The 27,242-nt window shown below is 42.5% G+C and overlaps 2 protein-coding genes across 8 annotated transcripts in view; one reads left to right on the top strand and one right to left on the bottom strand.

The window, feature by feature from the left end:
* The window catches only part of LETM2 (leucine zipper and EF-hand containing transmembrane protein 2), a 15,707-nt gene extending 15,462 nt beyond the window's left edge, over positions 1-245 (bottom strand). Inside the window, exon 1 of the mRNA XM_044437684.1 lies at positions 61-245. Within this exon, the coding sequence (XP_044293619.1) occupies positions 61-123 (63 nt within the window). The 5' untranslated portion in view covers positions 124-245. The remainder of the gene's footprint in view (positions 1-60) is intronic.
* Positions 246-541: 296 nt separating this feature from the next.
* The window catches only part of NSD3 (nuclear receptor binding SET domain protein 3), an 88,152-nt gene continuing 61,451 nt past the window's right edge, over positions 542-27,242 (top strand). For 3 of the 7 annotated variants that reach the window (XM_044437320.1, XM_044437324.1, XM_044437325.1), the window contains exons 1-2: positions 7,407-7,814; positions 23,567-24,288. In XM_044437320.1, the coding sequence (XP_044293255.1) occupies positions 23,611-24,288 (678 nt within the window). In that variant the 5' untranslated portion in view covers positions 7,407-7,814; positions 23,567-23,610. Of the gene's footprint in view, positions 2,405-2,524; positions 2,681-7,406; positions 7,815-7,948; positions 8,028-23,566; positions 24,289-27,242 lie in introns of those variants that run through there. The other 4 variants (XM_044437322.1, XM_044437321.1, XM_044437326.1 and 1 more) reach the window with 4 other exon arrangements.

Below are 27,242 nucleotides of genomic sequence, written 5' to 3' on the forward strand. Positions count from 1 at the left end.
ATACACACACACTTTTTTTTTCTCCCTCACCTTCCATCAGCCCCTCCCCAATTCTCTCACCTTCGACCAGGGCTGAGCTCCCCCTCCGCAACGGACCCCTTCAGCCCCGGTTTTCCTGGACATCCGGATGTTCCCATCAGCCCTGCGGAAAACACGGAAGAGAAAGAACCGCTCTACCCCTAAATGCACCCCAACTCTGTCCCTGCCGCTCGGCCTCCTCCCGCGCCTCCACTCGCTCTCCCCTTGCCGGCAGCGTGAAGGCGGCCCTTTCGAGAAGCAACCAATAGAAAGCCGGCGAGGGCGGGAAGTGGGCAGAGATTGGCTCTCGAGGCAGGCCTCCCTTCAACGCAACGAAAGCACTGGCCTCTTCCGTGCTTCCTTAAAGGTTGTCGGTAGCATAGACTTCACTTAGACTGACGCAAGAGGAAATAACTTTCGAGTCTCCTGAAAAACTTAATCGGGGCGGGGGGGAAGCGGTGTTCGACAGCAGCGGCAAAGCAACAGTCTCGCGAGTTTTCAGGCGCCGGGATTCTGAGCCATGGGACTTCCGGTCAAGATGGTTCCCTGAACGGTGGCGGGCTCAGGTGCTCCGTAACCCAGCATCGGTTCTGCTGCTTAAATCCAGCGTTGGAGGCCCCGGAAGGTACTTACTCGCCGAGGGAAGCCGCTGTTGCTACTCCGGTGCTGTGGGAAGGTGTTTTCGCCTGCTGCTCGGGCTCAGTTTTGGCAGCGCTTCCGCGGCCTAATCTCGGCAAAAGCCGGGAGGGAAATGGCGGCGGGAAAACCGTCGGAACGGAGCAGAGGCCCTCGCGCTGCCTGCAAAATGGCTACCCCGCCTCCGCCACCCCCTGGAAAACTCACTGCCGAGCATCTTACCCCTGTTGCAGTCCCTCCCCGCTTCCTTGAAATCAACCACGGTTTCACTGCAAAATGCCTCAAAGGGCGTAGAACAAAGGAGGGATGACTTCAGCAAGAACCTCCTCTTTTGAACGGAAAAACTCTGATTTGCAAGATATGTGAAGTGCGCGAAAGGCCCTACCGGCCCAAAATAGCCTGAAAACAAGAGAGGTTTCCGGCAAAAATAGCATAAAGATTGTTGGTGTGCACCACCCCAGTATAACTGGAAAAAGTTGCAGAGAGAAACTTTGAAATTGCCGGTGAAACATCCCTGCTACTTGAAAGAGCACCAGTTCCCCAGCCCTCCTGGCGACTGAAACCATCCACACATAATCAACACAGAATCAAGGAGGTTATTTAAAGCCAGCATGTAAGAAGGGAACACTCCACTAGGGGCCTCACAGCAAGAGCTGTTCTCTCGCACATATTTGACTCTACAAGGCCAGTTTCACAAAAAATGAATAAATAAATAATCACCCTTTAATGTTGGTGTGTGGGACTGCAGAAGCCTCATGAGTGCACATGATGTGGAAATGCTCAGTGGTGGTCTCCATCTGGACAGAAGTTGTTAGACTCACCAACTTCATCCTAAATATGTCATTCTTGATTAAAGATGTCAGTGTATCCCTGAATAACATTCTCACATCCAGAAAGCTATTCTCTGGCTGCCACCAATATTCTCTGGACTATGCCAGTGCTCATTGTGGCTAAGAGACTCATACTATTTATTATTTATAACGTTTTTATGCCACACCCATCGCAGAAGCCTCAGTGGAAAGACAAATCATCTCCCTCAACCACACAGTAGACTGAGGACTTTACAACATTGGCATGCTATGAGAAAATATGCCCCTGACAACTTCATCTGAACAATCATTTGACATTTAGTCAAATTTGTCTGAACTTAAGGATGTGAAATAGGAACTTGGAATGTTTAAGTGTATCCGTATAAGTATACACATATACATACATATTAGTAATACTAGTTCAGTGTATCTCTGATCATTTGTGACAATATGTTTTTGTGTTTGGTAAAAAATAAATATATTTAAAATGTTAAGCAACAGTCTCAAGTGTCATCTTAAGGACAGATAAATATATTATTAGATCCATTTTGAAAACTGCATGTCGACTTCATCAGATGTACATAGGTCTGTGAAGTAAACACAGAAATGCAGAATGTATAAACATGAATAGTGACTTTATTAACAGAATTAGCTTATTGGCAGGAGTCATTTGCAAAGCACTTGCTGGGTACTAATGCACTCATTTCTGCACTGGCGAGCAGATGAAACCTGTAGTGTGTGTGTTTTTTTCTGAAAAAGAACATGCAGCATTGTCCCAATTCAAGCAACAGGAGTAGGGTTGAGCCGCTTGCTGTACTGTAGTTCAGCCATATCTTGGAGTCAGTCTTTGGAGTTCCTGACCCAACTTGAGGTTAGTGGCAAAGCTTGGACAGTTGAAGTGTTCTCCACTGGTCTTCGAAGACTGCTATTTCTGATGTCAGGTCAGTGCCTTGTGAGCTTTTTATATTGATGCTGGCCATTCTACCAGCCCTGTTTAAAAATGTCTTCTTTTTTCTTCTTCCATTCCCATCCCCATTTCCATTTGCATTATGCCTTTTTAGATGGTAGTCCTGCAGGTAAACACTCTATTGTTTACAGAGTGCATGTGAGCAGCTTTGGAAGCCTTTTTGAATGAGGATGCAATAAAATACTTTAACCAGTGAATGAAAATATCCATGATCTACTTCCCTTCCTGGATGAAGATACTTCCCTCTCAAGTAAGTCCTTATTTACCTGACTCTTCACCTTTACCGACAACACATTAAAGGATACAAGACTCAAGCTCTGTGACAAACTCAAATGCCAACTTTGTCTTCATGGATACTCTGAGTTCACTGCAGCAGAATATATCCACAGCACCAGGAATGCATGTTAAAATGCGCCCTATGCCATCATTGGCAGTTTGACATAGTATGGTGTGGTGGTGAGAATGTTGAACTGGGGACCTGGGAGATTTGTGTTTTAGTTCCCACTCAGCTATGAAGCTGACTTTGTGCCAGTCATAGATGTAGCCTACCTCACAGGGTTGTTGTGAGGATAAAATAGAGTAGAGGACTATATAACCTGCCTTGGGTTCCTTACAAGAGGGGAAATGGTGAGGTACACAGGCAATATTTTGCCAGCAATTTTTTTATTTCTAAAATGAATGAAGTCACACTATGGCTAATAATTATACATTATAAGTATAAAATGTATGACTGATTGTGGCTTATAATTCTCAGGGTGGCATGCAATGACAAATATAAAATCCAAAATCCACTTTAAAAGAGCAAGAGTATAAGAAAACTGCACTTCTTAAGAGTTGCAGAGGCTAATGCAGATGTTGGAAGGCAGCAGAAGAAAGGATAACAAAGGCCTAAAACAATCAAAGATTATTAGAGTGCCACAAATCTCTTTTGTTGTTTTTAAAGACAAAATGAATGCTGCTTGTAACATAAAGAAGTATAGCATTTACATTAGGGTGGCCAAATACAACACAGGACGGGGGTCTTGTACCTTTTAATAGTTTTACAGAAGATGGCATTTCTGGAGGCATGTTCTTTTATGCAGCAGTTAAAAACACAGGAGTCTCATCCTTTATTGCTTCTGGGTACCTGATTTTCACTAGAGTGAGCACCAAACTCATCCAGAAACAGGAAGAATCCAACAAATTGTTCATATTCTCTCAATGTAGTTTACATGTGGGAAATATCTGCACAGTTTTTAAACACAAAAAGGCCCTACGAACACCAGTTAAAGTAGCAATATTGCCATTTCTTCCATATGTCATGTTGAAGCCGTAATGGAAAAAGAATGCCCTGTAGCACAGTCGTCGTTAAAATGAGGTAGAAGGTGGGTATTGGTCTGATTTGGACTGACTGCTCAAAATCTACTACGTTAAAATATATTTCATGCTTCCAGTGTAAGTGCTGGACATATCCCTTCACTGACCAAAGATTAGGGGTATCGTGGTATCACCAACTGTTGTTGTGAATAGGCAAGGTGTAGTCCTGTTGAGATAGGAAAAAAAGGCCTGCTACTGAATGCTGGTGGGAACATGCTGGAAATCAGGCCCTTTTCTCCCTGCGAAACATGCATAGCAGTTTAGCTGTGTGTTTCCACAGACAAAACGTTTTGCATTTGACCCAACAGTATAGAAACTTTTTGTTCCTTCCTGCAGCTGCATCTTTAAACATGCAAACTGCCCTTCCAACAGTGAGGAAAGGGCCATTTCTCTATCCCTCTGCTGTTACCTTAACAAAAGCGCTTCTCAGACAGTGCCGTTGCATTGGTAGAAAATGCCCTATTGGTGTAGAAACACATTTAATATCAATTTAGGCATGGGATGAAGTGGACTCTATGAAAAGCTTATGTCTCAAATAAATGTGTCACTCTTTAAAGTGGCACAAGGCGTTTTCCATTTTCCTGCAACAGACTAGCAGAGCTACCCAGCTCATGGTTGCATTCAAGCAATGAGCTTGATGATTCTCCTATTCCTTTAGGGAGAGGAAGAGGGGTGTGATGTCATTTCTCCCTGCTAGGCGCTCATTCGCCTCCTTGTTTTGTACGGTACTTTGTAGGTTGTCATGGCAATGCCAGGGTGGGAGGCGATGTTCTAGCTAGGCCAATAATCTTCCTCCTGCTTGCCTATTCTAGATCACAGCCAACAATATACATGGCATTGTTTTAGAGATAATTTGGCAGGGAGGGATTCCCATGTGTGCAATTGTCCCATCTTGCAATATAGATGCAGGCATTAATACTTGCATGACCACTGAGGTGACCTCTGTTTAGGAGTGTAATGTGTGAATCAACTCATGCAGCCGGACTGAAGGGAAGAGTGATGGAGAGGCTACTTCAGGAAGCAAAGCGGGTTTGTGCTCTTCTACCACCAATTCAGTTTAGTGCCACACAAGACTTCTCTCATTGTCCTTCTGCTTCCTATATGTGCTTTCACACTGGCTGGACAACTGGCCAAGTTACCCTGTTGTGGAGCAACATACACACTTGATTCAGCCTGGGTCTAGCTCACGGTGCAACCAACATGTCCCCAAAGTGGATGTGAAAGGCTTAAGCATCCTCCTTCCCCCATCTTATCCCCACAACAACCACCCTGTGATGTAGGCTGGGTTGAGAGTCTGTGATTGCCCAAAGGCACTCAAGTGAGTCACCTGTGATGTAGGCTGGGCTGAGAGTCTGTGACTGCCCAAAGGCACCCAGGTGAGTCACCCATGAAGGTTTATCTAGGCGATCTCAGTGTTTGATCTGCCATATTTAAATGAAATAATTGCTTTTAACTTCTCTGTAGGGGAAAACAGAAATGTAAAAATGCATGTTTAGTTTCCTTTGAGCAATTAGCAAAACCATTCCTCTTTGGTCAGATCATTTGACTCTTTTCTTACTAATTATATTGTTTGGTAGCTGAATATTCTGGTAACAGGTACATTATTTCTATATCTCCCCCAACCCACATACTGAATTAAAAAGCAAAAAAGGAAATGGCTGCTTTTACTGCATGTCAAATACAATCCCCCTCTTGGTTCAGAGATTTTGATTCCCAAATCTGTTTACTTTGGATTGAGGCAAGAGTGGAATGAATTGCAAATGATTTCATGTGCATTTCCATTCCAAAATACATTAGAGACTGTTGGGTGTATTCTCAGTCTTTTCCCCAGATACCAAACCTCAACAGCTAAAATCAGAACCTGGGACAGATGCTGTAATTGATCCCCTAAAAGCTGTTTGTTTCCCTGACTTACAATGCCTTAGTAATCAAATGCAGTTTATTAGTCATTAAAGGCGTTCTCCATATCTCATTGATGTGCAGGAATGTTTTCACCTATAGAGGAGTTAAACAGATGCACCACAGATTAACTAATCCAAGCCCTGACTTGCTGTCTCTTCTAAATCTTATGACAAGCATACAGTTCTAACATAAGCTGCAAAAGAAGGAAAATCTGACTCATGCAGGCAGTCATTTGTGGAGGGGAGGCTCCGTTTCAAAATGGCACACACTCAGTACTACCAGTTACGGCTTAGCTCATTTTAAACAACATTTGTTTAAGACTTTTTGCCTTTTCCAGACCTATTGCTCTGATCTACAGGAACCTCTGAGACACCTCTCTTTTGTGGTGTCCCACTGCATTTTCACACACAGGGATCCACATAGCTGCCACACTAAGTCAGCCTTGTTTAGACAACATGACCACAAGTGCCCAGCAAGGGATCTAGGGAAATGAGCCAGCATTCAACCAGCATTCCTGGGGATGGTTAACAAACCACCATGACTGACATGCCTGGTTTGCACAACACAAGGTTAATGAGTTAAAACATGCTGAGTTACCCACAATATTCATATCCTTCGTATACGTCCACAGAACACATAAGCACATGAGCGTTACACAGAATTAGACATGAAAGAGACTTAGCAACACATACATAGTTAACCTCGAATTCCATATAAATAGAAATGTTCAGCTTTGATACTGTTGGTTCCTTCTCTAATACTCCATTTCAAAAACAGTAAGAAATAAGCTGAATCCATATTGTCTTAGTTCACCAATGCTGAGCAGGGCTGTCAAGGACAGGACACTTTGGAGGGCTTTCATCCATTCAATTGCAGTAAGTCAGAGACTGACAGCACACAACGACAAATATTGTCTTGGCCTGCTATCTGTGTTTAATGGTTAGGTGACATTTCTTTTAGTCCAGTTTCCAAAGAGCCTTGAAATTATAGCACAAGCACTGATGTTTGCTCATTTGCACTGTTCTCATTGGTACACATTTTTGACCTGTGATGGATACTTTAAACCTATCCCTAAAATTAATATTTTAAATCATGTGGAATTATGTTTATTGCATGTATACTATCTTCCCAGAGTCTGTAGGACTGGAGCTGGCAGCAGAAAAGGAAGAATCTAGTAATTAGGGATTTTTAAAAGATCATATTGGCCCCACCAAAGATTACGGCCTACATCAAAATGCATTTTCTTCAAAATGGAAACGTTATCTACACCAGGCACCGCTAAATTTCTATTCTCAAGGTAAATTTGTTATTTGCGCTGCTTTAAGCAGAACCAACCCCTCTCTGGAGGATCTAGAAGCAGCCAACGGATCAATACAAGAGATGAAATCAAAGGTTACTCTTGCATTTAGAATGCATTTATTTCATTTTTGTACTGTGGTATTTGGCTCGGGTGATTTTTGCTCGTGTGTAACATTGCTTGGTCTTGCAGGGGTGAAAATCAGAATTAAAATCCTCACCTGTCCCCCTGCCTGGAAAACTTAGTCCCTTCCCAAGCACGGCGATCTGGAGAAAGGCAGGGAGCCAACCACCTTGCCAAGGCCCAAGGGCCCACGTGGGAAACTACAGCTCCCAGCATGCCCCGGGGCCCAGAGCGGCCGGCCAATGGGCGCGCCGCTTTTTTCGGCGCTGACTGTGTGTGGAGCTTTGTGTGCGTGAGGAGAAAGAGGAGGCGGAGGGAGCGGGAACGAGCAGGGCCGAGACCGGGACTCTGCGAGCGCGAGCGGAGCGCCAGCGCCCCCTCTCTTTCCCCCAACTCGGTGCCGCCCCCGTTCCGCGCCCTCGGCGGCTCCCCCCGCGGCCTTGCGGCTCCGTGGCCGCCCGGGACGGCGGCCGTGGTGGAAGCGGCGCTGGGAGGCGGCGGCGGCCGAGGCGATAATAGCGGGAACGCCGCAGAAATTGAGACCGGGGATCGAGCGCGGCCTACTGCGGGGCCTGGCCCGCCCCCTCTGCCGAGCCCGGGCTGCCCTGGCGCGGCCCGGTCCCTTCCCCGTGCAGCTTCTCCTCTTGGTATCTCTGCTGTGATCGGTCCGATACGGCGGGGGGAGTTAGAATGGAACAGATTGAAGGTAGGTGGAGGGGGGAGGGGGAGCCCGGGAAAGGGGCGGGGCTCCGGGTGGGAGGGAGTTCGAGAAAGGGGCGTGGCTTGCGACGGGGCTTTGGTCGGGGCTGGGTGGGCAGTGGAAGGGTCGGCAGCGGCTGGTGGGGAGGGGAGCCATGTAGCAGCGACAGCAACTGCGAGAAGCATGTAAATCAGTCTAGAAAAGTTTCTAGTCCACAAGGTATCTGTGCTTACACTACTGGTGACGATTACATTTGCCCCAGATCATTGGAAGAGGACGGGTTGTTTTCCAATGTTCTCGATGAAGATTTTCACTGAATTGCTGAGCATAGCAAACTATACTTTTGTGCTTTTAAGGAGTCTCTTGTTCTGCATTGGTGCTGTCTCTCCTTTTCTTACCAGCTTTAGCATGTATTTAGATAATCATTTGGAGGTGACAAAGGAAAAACTTAGGAAGACAAAGCTGCTTTGCCTGGTCACTGAGAAACAAATCTGATTTGCTGTATGCAAGTAAAGTTGTTATATGCAAACATGTTGCAATGCTTTGCATTATGCAGCACTTTATATGTTTATTGCAGTAATCCCAAGTAGGTAGTCCTCAGTAATTTAGAATTGGTGTGGTATAGTGGCTCGAATGCTGGCAGGCAGTTGCAAATACTTATTCACCCATTAAGTTTAATATATGGTCTTGTTTAATTACTATTTCTCAGGCTAGCCTATTTAGGGTATGCGTGTGTAGCTTAAATGGGAAGAAAATCATGTATGGTCCCGAGCCCTTTTGAAAAAGGGCAAGATATGGATATGGCAAATAATGACACCTTGAATTTGGTCTTCAGTGTTTTGCTGTGCAATCCTATATATACTGTATCTACGTTGAAATAAGCTCCACTAATTTTAATGGGAGCTTGCTCCCAGTTAGGTCCCTATAGGATTGTGACCTTAACTACTGTGCTAATGAGTGGAGGGAGATTCCAGCCTGAAGCCCCCAGATGTGTTGGACTACAATATCCACCATTCACTGACACTGGGGTTATTGGGCTTGCTGGCTGTCAGTGACTGGGGTTAGACTACATGTCCAGAAGATGCCAGGTGGGGAAGCCAGGGCTAGGCATCATCACAAGGGGAAGAGTGAGCCTTAGGCATTTGTTTGGGTCCTTAAGCATATATAATGTTTGTGCTTGGTTGCTAAATATTTAGCAGTGGCATCATCAAAAACTTGTAATGAAAGTGGGGCAGCAAAGCATTTGTCCAAATGTTTATTTATTTTTATTTATTAAAACATTTTTATGCCGCCCCATTCGCCAAAGCCTCGGGGCGGCTTACAACACTGTACAACACTGTACTAAACACTGTACTAAATACTGTACTAAAATGAATAGTAGTCATTTGGTTTAATCCTTGTCAACATGTGGCAGGTAATAGTGTGGATAAATGAGCAGGAAGAATTCTGAGGAACATGTGGGTTCAGTGAGGATGAAAGAGAAATGGGAAGATAATCATCTGGAACAGAAGGTGGAAGGGGGGTGGGGGGGGATGACAGGAGAGTAGGACTTGCTTGTGGCAGTGGGCTTGAATGCTCTGAGGAGAGAAGGCTTGTGGGCATTTGCATTGATACTGTTCGGGATTTGAAACCAATAGGATTCATAAACCTATAAGGCTGAAGCGACAAAGTGATGTACAAGAAGGTCATGATCAAACAGTAATTAGGATGCAGGAAGAGGGATGTGGTTGATGTGGCAGAAGCATTGGTGTTGGCTCATTTCAGATGGTTTGAACTGACTTTTGTAGGTCAGTGGGCTTATTGGAAATGTCAGAAGTCATGGGCACTCTTACAAAATGGCTGCCATGGGGCATGGCAGGTCACAGAATGCCCATTTCCCAAAAGGCACATGATGAGACTGAATGAAAAGTAACTTACTAAAAACTTAAGTAGGAGGCAGAGGTGGGGCTCTTACTCCAGAAAACAAAGCCATTCTTTTGAACCCTCCAGTTTTTGCTCCCACATTCAAAGTGTTGGGGCCCAGAGACATGCCGCCCAGAGGCATTGGCTCTGGAAGCTGGCCCTTCATTTTGCAGCATGCCAGCCTCCCTGTTTTTTTTTTTTTTTTTTAATTAGATTACCCTCCTAAAAATAAAAATCAGGAGGGGCAGTGAGCCTGATGGGTGCTGAGCGAGGCACCCACGGGCATGTCTGCACCCACAAGCACCATGCTGGAGACCCCAGGCTTCAGGAGCGAAAGGGAATGTATATAGAAAGCCTTATTTGGACAGAATGGCATGATGAAAGGATTTGCAGACAGATGTGGGATTGTGGTTTCTGTATGTAGTCCGTCTAGTCATAGAAGAAGCATGTGAGGGATTCTGAAGACAGCCTTAAGGTAGAGCTGTATGGAAGAAGTGTCAGGATTTGAACTATGGATGCTGAATGGGTTATGTAGTTTGGCACGACTTGCTATTGTATGACGTTTTGAGTGGAGAAGCATGAACAGTCACGGGACTCTCCTTAGAGTTGGAGAAGTCTTGTCTTGGACTGGTAATGAAGCGTGTATGTGTGTGTGTGTGAGAGAGAGAGAGAGAGCACGCAAGAGACTGAGCGACATATGTACATATATATATTTGCATGAATGTCTGATTAAGGCTTGAACCTAGAATTCAAAAACTGTTCTCTTGTCACCATAGGGAGAAGATCTCACTTCTTTTTAAAGAAGATGTTAAGGATAATTGTGGATAGACCAGATAATAGTTTAATATGATGGAGGAGGAAGAGGAGGGCCATTTGAATTTAAAGGGGCAGTGGCAGCCATGTTTGCTGCCAGATACTGCAGTGTAAATCTCTTTTACGTCCCCACCCCCCAACCTCCCCACCCCCCAAAAAAGAAATCAGCTCTCCTTTGAGTTAACAAATGGTGTTTTAGTTTTTTCTCCTGGCTTCTTTTTCTCTTTCCTACCATCATGCCTTTCTGAAATTTATCATAAGCAAGCTGGGAAAGCGACATCTTCCCTCCCTTTCCTTTCTGCAGCTAGGACTGCTAAGGGACTGCGGTGCAGAAATTAACCCTTTTCAATACAAATCTGCAGCGGGATTATACAGAAACATTTTTCTCTCCATTTCCACGAAGAATTAAACTGAAATAGGTAGAGAGGCTGTCTCTGTCATAAATGGCAGAGAGATCTGCAACCCTCTTTGATAATTTCTTTAAGTAAACAAGGAAATTACATTGGCAAGGCTGCTGACAAAAGGCATACTCGTCTGTGTCCAGCTAGCTGAAACTTATTTACTGGTTATGTTTTAAATTGAATACACCAAAATATTTTCCCCCCTAGATTTTCTTTAAATGTTTTTTCTTGCCTGTATTCTTATGCAAATAGCTAGGTGCTCCTATATTTTAACCGCCATTGAATTGTGCAAATGCTGTTGTTTGAATTTTATGTTCAGCAGACAACAGAGATGTGAGACAAATTGCTGTTCAGGTATCCGATTAGTGGGAAGCAGGTATATTTGTGTGATGTTTTGATAATATGATAGCATTTCAGTTTTTTCTGCAATGGAAAGGGGCTCCATATTCTGAATGTATCTTTAATATTTTCAATGTGTTACTTCTCTTTTTACTGTGTGGATGTGACTGAAGCATAAATGTGAATGTTTTATAAACAAGCTAGAATCTTCGTATGCTTTTGGTTAGTCTGTGTTGATAAATCCTGTATCATTTTGCCTTGAAACCTGAACATCATAGTTTGGTATGCTTCTTTCGTTTTTATTCACCTGTGTACAGACTTCTCAATGGTTCTGCTTTTGCATTTATTAAAAACTAATACTCTTGGCTAGTGCAGAATACAATGTATTGTTTTGGTTGGCTGAAATGATATAGCTAAATGTAAAAGTATTTCACAACTCCATCATGTTTTATGTTGGATTAGACAACAGCTGTAGCTGTAGTGCCATTCTTTCTGGTTACTATTTTTCTGTAAGTGGGTCATAGTAAAAGATGATCAATGGATGACACAAGGTGTTCTTGAACTGCTTAAAGTGGTAATGTTTGGCTTCAGCTGAGAGGATGGATGCCTAATGAACATACAAATGGTGAAGGTGGGGTGGGAGGGAAAGTTTGCAAAATGCTTTCTAGGAATAATAAATTTCCACTTTAAAAACAATAGATTTTGACTTTGGTGCTATACATATGTAAAGTGGGAGATGACTCATCACATTTTATATTATGGCGAAAGCGATGAACTGTTTTCTTGTTTATGGAAATAATAGTCTAAATTACCTGATGATTTAAATGATCAGAGTGTTGACAGTTGTGTTGGAATGAGACGCATCAGCCAAATAAGTCAATACCTTATTGGATCAACTGGGCTGTAAAATAGTAGAGACAAACTTGCAGGGCAAGTCTCTTACATTTTGAAAGGCAGTGGGTCCTGTGAAAACAACCTCTCTTGTGACATAAAACAAATGGTAAGATGTTATTTTATTCTTATTTTGCAGAAGAGACATTGATCCATGGAAAGGCTTTGTAGGCTCTGTATAGGCATGTGACAATGGTAGACAGAATAAAGGCCCTGATTCTCTGTGCATGCGAGTGAGATGCTAACGGACTGCTGACACATTAGTCCAGGCACGCCTCCTTGGGAAGAGGATGCTATTGATTTCAGAGGAACATACATGCGATCGAGCGTGGTTGCTATTGGAGCACCAGTCATAAGGCCTGCTCCTCTGATCATTGTTGCCGGTTGTTGTTTACATATACTTGCTAGCTGCTCTTTTACAAGAGTACACCCAACAGGAAGGGTAAAACAAAGCAATATACAAAAAGGTTATTAAAGTGGTATAATTTAAATAGGATATAAAGGGTAGTGGGATAATCAGAATCAAATAACTAAATTGATTAATTCCCAAGGAAAGCGTTTGGAAATAATACAATGGTCCCTACTGGTGGAAGGGATACAGGAAAGTTGCCAGCTGAGCTGCCCCAGATGGGGAGTCCAGGAGCAGAAAAAGCTCCCTGATGCATATCTTGCTTAATTTCACCCCGGTAGAAGGAGAGGGCCAAGACAAGGCTGTATCTGCTCCTTTCCAAGGATGGAAATGTGTGCATGAGTGAGGAGCATGTAGGATCTCACCCAGTGGTGCACAGATTTGGTCCTGGTTTAGTAGCCAAAATGTTTTTCTACTAACCAGCATCAATTTAGCAAAAGCACCTTTTACTTTCTTTCAGGAAGTGGCAGCCCACCCCTCCCACAAAAGGAAGGGAAGAAATCTTTGCAGATTCCTTCCTGAACTAGAGAATGTGCCTCACCCAAAGACTGACTATTTTTTTTTCCTGGCAGTGCTGACTTAGCTGCTGTAAGGTAACCTCCCACCTTCCCCAAACAAGCATTCTTGCTGGCCAGCACTTTCCTGTCCCCTGGCCTGTTTGGGAGTGGCTCCCTTGGAGGCTAGTCCAGACTTTATAGGATTTGAAAGGTCATAACCGACACCTTGTATTGGGCCTGGAATCAAATGCCAGGCCAGATAAACTACAATTGGAGTAATATGCCCCTTTTCTCTGAAGCTTCTGAGCCATCATCTATGGCTTGGCTTGCACATAATGATAAGCCAGGATGGTTGTCATTTGTGAATAGCCTGCTGCTGCTGGATTCCCAGTTGCTCATGCTAAACAAACCATGAATCTTCACGGTGGCTTGTTTATAAATATGTGCAAAGTGGGAATTCTCCCTCTTCTGAGGAGGAGTACCAGCATATTACCTCATTTATAATAAGCTTGCACCATGCAAATGCAGCCTATATTTTTAAATATGACCTTAAGGTAGTACTTAGAAATAGCTTAGTTGATCTTGTAGACTGTGTCAAGCTAATGTTTCAGAATTCGAATGGTTTGTTTCAGGAACCAAGCATTTTGTTTGCTGTTGGTTTTGTGCTTTATTTGAAAGCTTATTGTTCATAGCTGTTTGACATACATTTTGAACAATTCATGCAATCTAACTTCTAACTCTCATTGATTTTTAAAGTGCTTAATTTGAGCTGGATCATGCCCAGTGATTACAGGGTTTAAGATCTTATAAATTACGCCTTTGCTTATTTTCAATATAGAATTAATCTTCTGCATTAAGTAGTGCATCACTTCAATAAAAGTAAATCCAAAACTTTTCCTGTCCAGATAGAAAATTAGTGGATTGTGTTGTAACAGCTTGGGGAATATTATTCTTCAGGTGCAGATGCCTGAGTAATGGATTTTAGCATGAGTATGAATCTTAGGGTAATGCGTAATTGTAGCTATTGAGAGTACATCTTGGTACATTTCTGATAAATTAACTTTTACTCAATCTATCGGATTAGTCCTGTTGTGTTCCTAGAGCAGGTATCCTGTAGCTTTGGTGGAACATGGGGTGTTAGGTCATTCCCCAAAAATGCACATATTTTGCATAACACATGAATTAGGCTTCACATGTGGCAACTTAGCTTGTTAATTGGCGGGCTTTGCTTTTTGCAGCCTTTTTCTTATGTCCCAGCAAATTTCATTCAAGGAAATGGTCCTCTAAAATATGTTTCATGCTTTAATGCTGTCTGTAGCTGGTCACAGTGCCTTCTAGCACTACATGCTGAAATAATAATAAATTGCTTAGCTTAAGGCATTAAATTAGCTCTTCAGCTGATGAGGTCTAGATGGCTTATATGGTAAAAATACCAAAGTACTAACATCTATATAAAAGACAGCTCAAAACAGAAACAGCATAATGAATGATGAGCCAGTGTAAAAACTGCTTAAAATGTGCGTGCAAAAGGGCTAGATAAATAAAAGAGCCAATGTGGTATAGTGGTTAAGAGTGCAGGACTGGGCCTCTAATCCCTGCTCAGCCATGGAGCCAACTGGGTGACTTTGGGCCAGTCACTGACTCTCAGCCCAACCTACCTCACAGGGTTGATGTTGTGGGGATAAGATGGAGGAGGAGAATGATGTTAGCCCCCTTGAGTGCCTTAAAAAGAAAAAAGGTAAGATATAAATCTAGTAACTAAATAAAAGCCTCATTTGGTGCTGAAAACATGGAAACCCATGAGGCTATTCCAGTTGTGGGCAATCATATGTTAAAAGCTGCCTCATCTCTGGAGCTGGGAACATGAAGAAAGTCTTCTCAGGCAGACTTTAATAGTTGGGCTGGCTCAGTTTAGAAGAAGGCTTTCCTTTAGGAGCCTTGGTTCCCAACCATTTATGGTTTTAAAAGTTGAAACAAGCACCTTGAATTGTGCCTGGAGACATCAGGAATCAGCCTAGGTTAGTTTTTGTTTTTAGCGACAATATGTTTCTTATGCCTGGTCCCAGTTAGTAATGTAGGTGTCATGCACTGTGCTAGCTATAGCTTCTGAACCATCTTCAGGTCCCTCTCCATGTATAGTTAATTGTCTTCTAGGAATCTAAATAGGGTATTGCAAGAGCATGGACAAAACCTTTCTGTCCAAGAAAGCCTATAGCTGTTGCACCATACTTTGTTTTGCATTGCCCCCATGAATTTGTCCAATCCGTTTTTAAAGCTACCAAGCCAAGTTGGCCATTGCTACATCTTCTGGTAGCACATTCCACAGTTTGAATACACACAACATGAAAAAACACGTACTTTGTCTGTCCTGAATTTCTTACCATTCCATTTTATTGGATTATTCTGGAGTCTAATATTATGGTGTGTGTGTTGAGGGGGAGACTTCTCTGACCACTTTCTCCATATCATGCTTACTCTTGTATACATCTGTCACTTTCCTCCTTACTCACCTTTTCTGTGTATCTGCTTTATACTTTACATCTTCTGCAGTAAAGGCAGATTTGTTCAGCTTCTTTAGCAGTCGCTTGATCCTCGAATTCCATCAGTGATTAGTTGCCTTCTGCAAGAATTGTTTATTGTTGATTTTAACTCCCACAGAATCCTTGGGTTTACATAGCCCCAAGTCAAGGATTGAATATGCAGAATGGGGGCCTCCATGCCCCACAGCCTCACCAAGAGTTAAACAGTAATTAGTGGGCTTTGTGTCATGTAAGCTGGTCCAATGCATTGACTGATTTTAAAGATTAACTGTATAGCTAGCATGCTTATACCCGTATTATTTAATGCTAAAAATAAAAGATGAATTATCTTTTTAAGAAACACTTAGCATTTGCATTTTTCTTCAAGTTAAAAAATGCAATCCACATTTGTAAAAAGTCTTTTTTCTGGGGTATGAGAGTACCGCAACTCTGACATATCGCCTTTCTGTTGTTAGTATTTTCATCTGCCTTGCTTGACACAGGTCTACATAAACACAGAACAACAATCCTATCCCTCCTGTGTCTTTCACATCTCATTTTCACCAGAGAAACAGAAACCAGTAGCCCAACATTTTCAAGAAGCAAGAGCTGATAGTTAGGCTGGACAGAGCCATTTTCATGATGAGATCAGAACTGAAATGCATGCCCATGTCAATTGGTAGGTCTTTCAATGTGTGTGGATGTGATAGCCTTCAATTTATTTTTTGTGAGACCAAAAACAGGTTTAGCATCTCTATGAGATGTAGAGATCTTTTTTGTTTTGTTTTTTTTAAACGAGGGTGACATTTAGTAGTTTCTGACTTCAAAACAATTTAAACATCTGATTTTTGTCCATCTTGTGATTGCCACCTACCTTGTAGTTGTCATTTAGCATGTCTAGAAATTTTACCTCTTTCTCATGACCAGAACATGCATTTATCTGCATAAGTCATCCATTCCTACAGTACGTCCTCCTTTTAGACATCGTCCACTGGCTGCCATCATTCCACTACCTTTCTGTGATGGTCATTTCACCTATGTTCTCCTTTAAAACCAAGCATTCAGATTCTCCGACTTTTGGTCAGATGTTTCTAGTATTAGAAGACAAGACCTTTAAAATCTGTGCATCTTCAAATAATATCTCTTCTGTTCTTATATGCTGTCAAGTAATCTCTGAATTATATAAGCCTTATGAATGAAAACCCTGAAAAAGGTCCTGTCCATGACAGCTCTTCTAAGTTCAAGGTTTATGAATTTAATGCACCTCATATTTTGCCTTCCTTTTTTGTTTCTAGTTTCGACTTTCCCTAGCATCATTCTCAAGTGATTCCTGCCTTCCCATGATGTGTCTGAAGTATGACAGCTCAGCTTTGTAAATTTTGCTTCTAGGGAAAGCTTTTGCTTGACCAAAGACACCTACTGTGTGCATTTTTACCTGTGGTCTTGGCTATCTTTTTCTGTTACATGGCTATAGCCTATTACTATTCCATCTTCTTTGGATTGATCGGAAACATTAGATGATTCCTCATGACCTGAACACTCTCCAGTTCCTTTTGGCTTTTGCCCATCAGTTAAATTTACTCATCAGGGACACACCTGTCTGATTGGCTTTCCGCACCTGTAGAGGGAGGAAATAGCAGCATGTCTCAACCTGAATATGATGAAAGTGACAAAAGACTCTCTCACAGCATACCATCCTCCTGCCCCAGTCCCAAGTCTAGTGCGTGATCTTCCACAAGTATTGAGCAGTCATTGGAAAACCTGAACTGCCCTGGCAATGCAGACTTACTTCCCCCAGGACAATAACTCTATGCCAGGCTTCTCTTCCAATTTTGTAGTAAGTTGCATCAAGGTTAGAAGGATTCAAATCTATTTCCTATTTTTAGGTGGAATAACATCGCATCCCACAAAGGAATAGAAGAATGCAGCCGCCATTAAATTTCATTTTGGTAACCTGCAAGGAAAGCCTGTATTGTCCTCTGCGTATGCTAAAAAAGCCACTCATAGCAGAGGAAAACAATGTCGCCCCTCCCCCCAAGATAGTGCTAGACTGTGTCTTGCACATCAGTATTAAAGGTTGGAGGAGAGGTTTTGTTATTCATGTCACCCACTGCACCTCATCTGTAATGCCCCATGGACAGGTAGTCGGTCCAAAAGGAAGCAAACTGACTTTCCTCTGTGAAACAGGAAGCAAGGGAACATTATCACAAGCTATCACAAACGGGGATTACGTCCCATTTTTTGTCAGCTCCTGCTTCGGCAGCAACAATAATGTAACTATATGCCTTTAAAAGAAATTTGAACATATAGGAAGAGCCTGCTGGATCAGAGTTAAGGCCTGTCTTTTTGTTCCCACAATGGCTAACCAAACGTCCCAACAGGAAGCCCCCAAGCAGGACTCAAACCCTCTATCTTGTGTTCTCCAGCAGTTGGCACATAGTGACACACTGCCCCTGATCCTGGAGGTAACCTATAGCTATCTTTGCTAATAGCTGTTGATATCCTCCATGGATTTGTCTAATCTTTTAATGACATTCAAGCTGACGGCCATCACGACATCATAGAGAGACAAATTCCATAGTTTAACTATGTGTAGTCTGCAGAAGTACTCCTTTTTATCCTTTACCTCCTACCACTTAGCTTCGTTTGTTGACTCTGGGTTTTACTATTATGAAACATAAAGATTTTTTTAATTCATTTTGTTCATACCACAAACAATTTTATGCACCTCTACCATGGTCCCCCAGTATGTTTTATCCAAAGCTAAAAAGTAGCAAATTTTAGTGGTGGGTTTTAACATACTGATTGAAGGCCAAAGATATGCACTAAAGATGGCTGACAGCTAGAATGTATTGGCACCTTTATCATAAATTAAAACTACATCAAAATACTAAATAGACTTGTATACTTGGAAAGGGGAAAATAGCAATTATTTTGTCCTGATAAACTACCCACCTGTTCTAAAAATAAGCTATTGTAGCATGGTAGTTAAGAGACTGAACTGTCATTTGAAAATGTGGTGTTTGGATTTTGCTCACTAAATGTCCATAGAAAAATCCTGCTTGTATGCTGAAGTTTACAATCTTAGTTGAGATGAAGCGAAAGGCTTCGTGGACTATTTTGCATGTGACATCAAATTACTGTTTGTTGTGAATGAGGAAGTACCTGAGCAAATGAAAGATGTCACTAACACAAGGCTCATTCTCATAACACCAAAGCGTAGTTCAGCATTATGTGTAACCTAACCACTATGAAACTCAAACTGGAATTTGTCACTGCTTCGGAACAGCAGTTCCCCTTACCAATGAGTGTGTCTTTGAATGTATACTTATCTACTAGGTAATTCTTGAAAACTCTGACATTCTTGAGGGAAACATTCACTCCTTAGCATCAGAATCTCAGCCAACAAGACTCTACGGGATTACCTGGCCAGACTAATATTAGAGTTCCCCTTGCTTTTGTTTTTGTTTTTTTAAGTTGGCTATCCCGTTATGTGACTAATGTTGAAACAGCTTTTACCTGTTTGCCTATTTTACCCTTTTGCGTTTCAAAGTATTAAGATAGATCTGCCTCTGTATGCACCATACTTTGTCAAATGATGGAGACATTCAGAGAGCAAATGTTATTTTTCTACCTAGCCAAGTGCCTGCCTCCTCCCTCTCTCTCTCTCTCTCTCTCTCTCTCTCTCTCTCTCTCTCTCTCTCTCTCTCTCTGTGTGTGTGTGTGTGTGTGTGTGTGTGTGTGTGACTGAGAGTGTGTGTGAGGCTGTGGGGGGACTGTATTTTGCACACAGTTGCATTGCACTCTGCAGGGTGTCCCTGTCACTGGAAGAATGGATGGCAGGCAAGTACTCTTGGTGCAGTGCTTTGTTTTTCCCTAAATAAGGGAATGTCAGCCATTCGTGACACCTCAGAAAGGGAGGTTCTGTGGGAATAGGGACTGAACTCAGTCTTTGCCATTGGTGATTTTAGAGACTGGGATGAGGGCCGTGTTTTCAACCGTCTCTAGACTGCAGCCTCTTGATTTCTCAGAAAGATCTCTGAGAGAGCTGTTGGAAATGGGGTTAGCCTGATCCTTTCATAACTGCACCTTGTGTTCAGTTTCTTAGTCCTGCTAAAGAGGGATGTAGTTTTGAACATTGGTTTTATATGGACAGAAGATGAAGGTGGTATTTCTCAACCTATTTTTGTTACCCTGTACACTTTTGAAACAAGAATTAAGGGAACAATATTGGCAAGGTTAGTTTGAAGGTGATCTCTGACTATATCAGTAATATCTTGCACATAGGCTTGAGGTAATCGACATGGCAGCTATCTAACAGTAGTTTCATTTTTCCTCATAGCATAATGAGAAGATTTAACTTAAAATGGCATTGCTCTGATACAGTGACTGGCATCTGTTAAAATTTTTGTAATAGAGTGGATTTTTTAAGCCAAGCTTTTGGAAGGAACGTATACAGTGCAAACTTAATCAGTGCTTGGCCAATTTCCAGAGCTGATCTAACATTTGGATTGCCTAAGGGGAGGATTGCCTCACGAGTGGCAGATCTGGGGAGGCGTATTGGCGATGCAGTGATTCAGCCTGATCACCCACTCATGGTTAAGGGATCTGGAGCATTGAGGTCTTGCTGGCCACTGAGATATGATGAGATTTTGAAAGAGCAGAACTCACCAAATATGTCAATCTTGTTTGGGCCAGCTGTTACAAAAGCCAGCGGAAATCCTGAGGAAAAAGCAAGCTTACTCAAGTTTTCCCCTATGACTATACTTTTGCTGATAACAAACTTTCATTTCCTCATATGTTAACATGCCCACATGTTCTGTTGAAGGAGCGTTTACCCTGCCTCCCTTTTCTAAAAAGGACGGGGGGGGGGGGAACCAAGCCATGCCAAAAGATCGCTGTCATTTTACAAACCTTTTCATTTGTTCTCTTAAAGAACACACATGCACACCTTGAGGTTCTGTGTTCTGCCTTCTCCAATGATGCACTCATACTTAGCCAGATTAAAAGTGTGGGAGATGGATATAGCAGCTTATCTCCCCTTCCCTCTAGAAGTATCAAGCAAAGGCGGAAATATAGTTGAAACATGCTGTAATAGATCACAGACGACCTCAGTGGCTTGATCTTGTAGAACGTCTACATGGCAAGTTACAGCATAAACAGGAAATGAATCAAGGTGGGAAGACCCTTGTCCAGGTAGTGTGGAGTTGGGGATGCAGGGGGTGTGAAGCTTGAGGGTGGGAGGAGTAGCTGCAGGCATTGAATGAATTTGGATGGCACGCCATGACTCATCACAGATTATTTAACCTACAACATGTGGCAAGCATGGGTTGTGCAAAGGTTAAACCACCCTCATGGAGCCTGTGCTTTCTAGGGTAATGTGACACAACAACCCACCAGTGGGGGTGGGGGTTGCATGTGCAAAACGGCAGCTGGCGAGTGTTGCAGCCTCACCAAGCCAATAAAATCCTACGATCTAATTGTGGCCTGCCATAGTGCAGGTATGTCCATCGAAGAGTGCCCTTTCCTATTGCTCAGCTGTGAAGCACACAACTGACCTTTCTTTCTTTCCCCTCTCCCTCCCTTCCATGCTTTAGAACTGCTTCTACGTTCCTGATACATTAAAGCAAGCAAAACTAAAAAAATAAAATAAAAAATGCCACTGCTGATTTTTAAAAGTAATATTCTGAGTAGAGTTTTCCATTTTAATCTCACGTATGCCATAACATAATCAGGAATAGAATGGATGTCATTTCTGCAGCTCCAGTGCTAAATATTTGGAAATAGGCACTGTTTAGTTGCAGTAGGGTAAAAATAATAAAATGTGCATTAGTAATTGTGTGTGTGCTTTTCCTGCTGTCCCCCTGACTCTAAGATGTTTCCAGAAGGGGAAGGAAGAGAAGGAGTGCTTTGAGGAGCAATATTGGCTCCTTGTGCTCTAGTGCATCCCCTCCTGCTCTCTGGGGGTTCTCCTTCGCCACGGCGTGTCCTGGCTGCGAGGTCCTGACTCTGGCACACGGATTAAACTCAGTCGCTTAGTGCTTTCCTGGAGGGCTGATACCAAAAGTTCCTTATTAAAATACTTTGTTTGTAAGGCACGGAAGTTTGCATGTAGGACAGTGTTCATCAGCACAGCTGCACTCAAGATGTTTTGTAGAGAGCAAAAAGAAAACATGAGTAGATGCCCAGTGTTTCTATTTCTAATCTTAGCACTGGGAGCTTTTTTTGTAGTTCTTAAAGCCACACATTTTGTGAGTCCGCAATGACCCTGATGGCACCATTTTGATACTTACTTCTTTTTCTTCCCTTGTAGCAAAGCTTAGAATGTTTCTTCTTGGACCACATTTTTAACCATTTGTTATTAAATGTAACAATGTGTTGCTGCATTTAGGTTTTGGAAACAATCCTATGCAATGTTGAAGCAATTTTGAGGCATATTAAAAGCTTGATACTTCTTAGTAGCTTGTTGTTGGTTACAGAGCATCCAGTGATCAATTACTAATGTAATTATGCTTTTATACTTCAAGTTTCACATGTGTCATCAAAAACCCACGCTGATTGTTTTATGCTGTTGGGTCTCGAACTGGTGGAATACTTCACGTAACAATTAGCAGAGAAGGAGCAACCTCATAGGATGCAAACCTGTTGGATATTTCAGTAGAATAGCTTCTTGTGAATAATCTCATTTCTAAATTAGTTGGAGGATTCTTTAGCTTCTCCAAAGTGGGTGGGAGGATCGGCTTATATTGCATTTTAAACTGAAGTATAAAATGTGGCTTGCCTATCCAACTTGCCATTAAAATATCTTGGAAAGTAGCGCCGTCATCTTTAATGGTGTGCAAACAGGCCAGGATTTGGTGTGCCCAGTATGGACTGTGGTTATAGGTTCCCTCCCTCCTACTTTCTTTGTTCTACCAGCAGGGATGTCGGGGCAGCTGCATGACTCCCCCTCTTCTGCTGTTCTGCCATAACTGCTTTTGCAGAGGAAAAGCAAGCTGTCAGCCTCCGTGGCTCCTCTGTACTGGAGCACAGGAGCTCCTTTCCCCCCTCCACTTCTTTTTCCTTGCACTGGAACAGATTTAAAAATGGAGGAGTCATTCTTTCCTCCTTGCTCTTAACCTGTACTAACCAGATTTCAAGGGATTTTGAAGGTCCTGCAGTTGAGTAATCTGGATTCTAACAGTCCTCCATTCTGAAAGGTTTGCCCTTAACCAGGATTTGAAAACAAGAATGGAAGCCATTTTCAAAACTCTGATTAACCACAAGCACAGTTTAAATCTTGACTCATCCATCTAGGTGGAAGGGGAAGCATCCTGTCATCCTATAAACACATTTCCAATATAGCCTATTTCAGATTTGGATTAAACTGTTGGCATTGTTGCTCTTTTGCATTTTTAAAATTTGTTTTGGGTGTGTCTTTCTGTATCCTCCATGCTAGAATTCTTTGGTCAAGCATGTGCTTTCAGTTATTATTTCTAATGGTAGCCTATGTTTTAAGAAGGTGTTTTCCCTTTTAGTATATAGAACAATTCATGTTCGCTTGCAGGGTGAGTGGAAGGTTTTTAAGCCATAAATGAGATTTTTTAAAAGCAGCTTTTAATATTGCTTAAAAAATATTGCCTTTAAAGATGTCCTGTATTTTGCTAGCAGATAAAATAACAAAGGATTTGTTTGTTCATGCATAGAAAACTGTTCGGTATGCAGCTTATTCTATGTCATAGCTATTTACGTTTTCCTCCTAGGTGGGGGGGGTGTATGTAAAATATTGCCAACCGGGGACTACTCTTCAAGCATCTTATGTAAAGCGAGCTCTATTATACTAAAACTTATGCCACATTAAACCACAATAAAACAGTCTTCAAGTTTCCTCAGGACCCCTGGTGTGAACAGGGAGGAAGAACCTTGTTAAATCCACTTCTTAGACTTACCTTGGTTTTCTAAATTTTACCAAATAACTTGCACTAATTTTATCTTCTTCTCATTTTAGGCCCTATGAGAAAAAGGGAAAGCTAAGGATGCTGGAGCAGAACAATGGATTTCTCCTTCTCTTTCATGCAAGGGATCATGGGAAACACAATTCAGCAACCACCTCAACTCATTGACTCGGCTAACAACCGCCAAGAGGATGCTTTTGATGCCAATAGTGACATCACCGAAGATGGTAGACAGACACCATATGAAGCTGCCCTTGCCTTGCAGCAAGGTTTTCAGTATCCTACACCAACAACAGAGGACCTTCCACCCCTTATTAATGGATTTCCACCAATCGGCATGTATGAACCCCAAGCCAAATACCAATCATATAGTCAGTATCCCAATGGTTCAGCTAATGGCTTTGGCACAGTCAGAAACTTTAGTCCACCAGAGTATTATCAAATGGAGAACTCTAACATAAGGCCACATGAAATTCTGGAAAAGCAGTCTCCACCACAGCCTCCACCTCCTTCAGTATCCCAAACGGTGATTCCAAAGAAGACTGGTTCACCAGAAATAAAATTAAAAATAACCAAAACTATCCAGAACGGCAGGGAATTGTTTGAGTCCTCTCTATGTGGGGACCTTTTAAATGAAGTACAAGCAAGCGAGTATGCGAAGTCAAAACATGAAGGGAGAAAAGAGAAAAGGAAAAAAAGCAGCAAACATGATTCTTCCCACTCAGAAGAGCGCAAATCACATAAAATTCCAAAACTAGAACCAGAGGAACAAAATGTAAGTGAAGAAACTTCAGCCTTTTTTCTATTGATATACTTTCAAGACAGATGTTCCTGTAACTCTGCTTTTTCTTTTCATTCTATTTACATGCTAAAATATTATTAAAGTAATCAGCTCATGCAATTAAGATGTATTAGCAGCTTCCTGTTCTGAGCAGTCCGCCATTATGAATCTTTTTTTTCAGAAATGAGATTTTATTTCCATAGATTGTTCTCGAGGCAAAAGAAATCTAAATTCAGCTTTTACAACAGAGTATGCAGATTACAGGAGTGATTTGTCATCCTGAGATCATGCCAGAATTAAAATGTACTATGGATGGGGGCAATGAGCTCTCAGTGAGCTTATGAATGAAAGACAACTGTTAAGACAACAGTGCACTTTCTATTTAAGGGGCTATTTGGTATCTTTTATAGGCTTAGTGAGAATCATGCTAAACTTCGGGTCTACTAGCTACTATTCCTGAGTTTATTTTTCTAAGTTAATTAAGACAGCAGTCCATATACACTTTCCTGGGATATTGAACAAGGAGGACTTAGTTAAGAATAGGCATGCGCAGTGTTGCATTATAAATTAGTTACATATAAAAATGCACATTTTCTATGAAAGAAACCCCTTCTAATATGTAAATATGTCTTCTGTGTGGTTCACAGAGTACATTGTAGTTAATTTATGCTGGTCACATGTGATACAGATTTGTGACTTTTATTCAACTATTAGTGGATGTAATCTGTAGTTAAGGATATTGAAATCATATTCTGTAATGCAGCGAAAGAATTTGCAAAAACTAAATTCTTTTTTCTTCATGCAGTACAACACTGTGCATATTTACTCAAAATGAGCCTGCTGTGTTCACAGAAGCTTATTTCTATGTCAGCGGGTATGTGACTGAAGCCTCAGCTGCTAAATTACTTGCTTTTAATGGAGTGGGCCTCATATTCTTTTTTAAAGGATAGAAACTTTTCATTTTTAGTTATTGCAGTTACTTATGTCTTGTCTTTCAGGACACAGATCCTTCCAAGCTGGCTTAGAAGCAACATTAACATTTATTAATCAAATCACAATAAAATATTTTTTAAAAGTAAATAAACAGGGTAGATCATGCTAGAAGGCCCCGGATAGGAACGGAACAGGTTTTGACATGATATTTGCCTGTCTTCCTGCCTTCTTTTCACGTCTAGGAGCCTCCCCGTAGGGTACATGGTGGTTGATGGTCTTGTGCGGAGGTGGGGTGGGGAACGTCCAGCTGTCGTAGGCTCTGAGGTGGTGGCTGGCTGGCTGCCCTCCTTTCTTTTCTGCAATCCTATCCACAGAACAGCTGCTGGTTATGGATGTAATGCACAGCCTGTGGGTGGCCAGTGCGAAGCACCAAAGCCCCAAGCGTGGGGCGTACTCTGACCACTGGCGATCCTTTTCAAAAGCATAGTCACCCCTCTGTAGTGCTGCGCTGCTCTCCGAGACTGGGGTGGGGTAAGTCTGGACGGCATACGCATGCACTGTAATCTGCCCTGGAATGGTACCGCTGCTGTGCAGTTCTGCGAGCTGGACTTGAGGCAGCCTTGCCGACAGTATTCATCACTCGCGTGTGTCTAATGTGCAGCAGCAGGTTTCCCTCACAACCAGTGCAGTGCGATTGCATCATGCACATGGTTAAGGCAACTGTCGAGCTGCTTTCTGATTATGGCTATTGTGAGGGCAATCCAGAGTGAAGTGACGAGTTCTTACATGCTTCACTAGGACTTTATTGGAGTAGTCTCCCAGGTTCAGTGTTGTACGCCCACGTATTCCTGTTTGGTATGCAGCAGAAGTTGTGTTTGATCTTTTCAGGCCACCATCATAGTTTGCCACCAACATATCGATTCTTTTAGTGCTAATGCCATGGAAGTATAGCAACGCATACTGGGGATGCGGGCTGGCTTCCAAGAAAGCTGTGTAATCTCTGAATCACTGACTTGGTTTGCACAACTGCAACATACTGAATAAGCCGGGGTGGTTTGTTAGCCACTCTGTGTATGTCCAGTGGATTTAAAAGATTCAGTAAGCCAGCTTGTGCCATGCCAACCTGGCTTGGATATTATCCACAGCAGCAACCCCCCTGACTGGGCTTGCATAACATAAGCTGTGCTGTTACTGGTTTTAAATGTGTTTTTATCTTGTAAATGTGAGCCACCCAGAGGTAATGGGGCAGCATACAAATGTTTTAAATGATGATGATAGTAGTAGTAAGAGTAATAATTATGCTAATCCTCCCAGCAAGAATATAGCATGAGAGCCAGTGTGGGGTAGTGGTTAAGAGCACATGACTGGGATTCAGGCAACCCAGGTTCTAGACCCTGCTTGGTCAGGGAACCAACTGGGTGACCTTGGGCCAGTCACAGACTCTCAGCCCAGCCTACCTCACTTGTTTGGGGAGACAATGGAGAGTAGGAGAAGGAAAATGATGTAAGCTGCTTTGAGTTTATTATAAGATAAAAGCAGGATATAGTCTAATCTAATACAAATAAATAAAGTGACATGTTGTTGTTAGTCGCGAAGTCGTGTCCGACCCATCACAGCCCCATGGACAACATTCCTCCAGGCCTTCCTGTCCTCCGCCATCCCCCAGAGTCCACTTAAGCTCACACCAACTGCTTCAGTGACTCCATCTAGCCACCTCATTCTCTGCCGTCCCCTTCTTCTTTTGCCATCTATTGTTCCCAGCATTAGGCTCTTCTCCAGGGAGTCCTTCCTTCTCATTAGGTGGCCAAAGTATTTGAGGTTCATCTTCAGTATGTGGCCTTCTAAAGAGCAGTCAGGGTTGATCTCCTCTAGGACTGACTGGTTTGATCACCCTGCAGTCCAAGGGACTCACAAGAGTCTCCTCCAGCACCACAATTCAAAGGCCTCAATTCAAAGGCACTCAGCCTTCCTTATGGTCCAGCTTTCACAGCCATACATTGCAACTGGGAAAACCA

Source organism: Varanus komodoensis, unplaced genomic scaffold (assembly GCF_004798865.1).
Source record: "Varanus komodoensis strain SLA01 unplaced genomic scaffold, ASM479886v1 scaffold30, whole genome shotgun sequence".
NCBI lineage: Eukaryota > Metazoa > Chordata > Lepidosauria > Squamata > Varanidae > Varanus > Varanus komodoensis.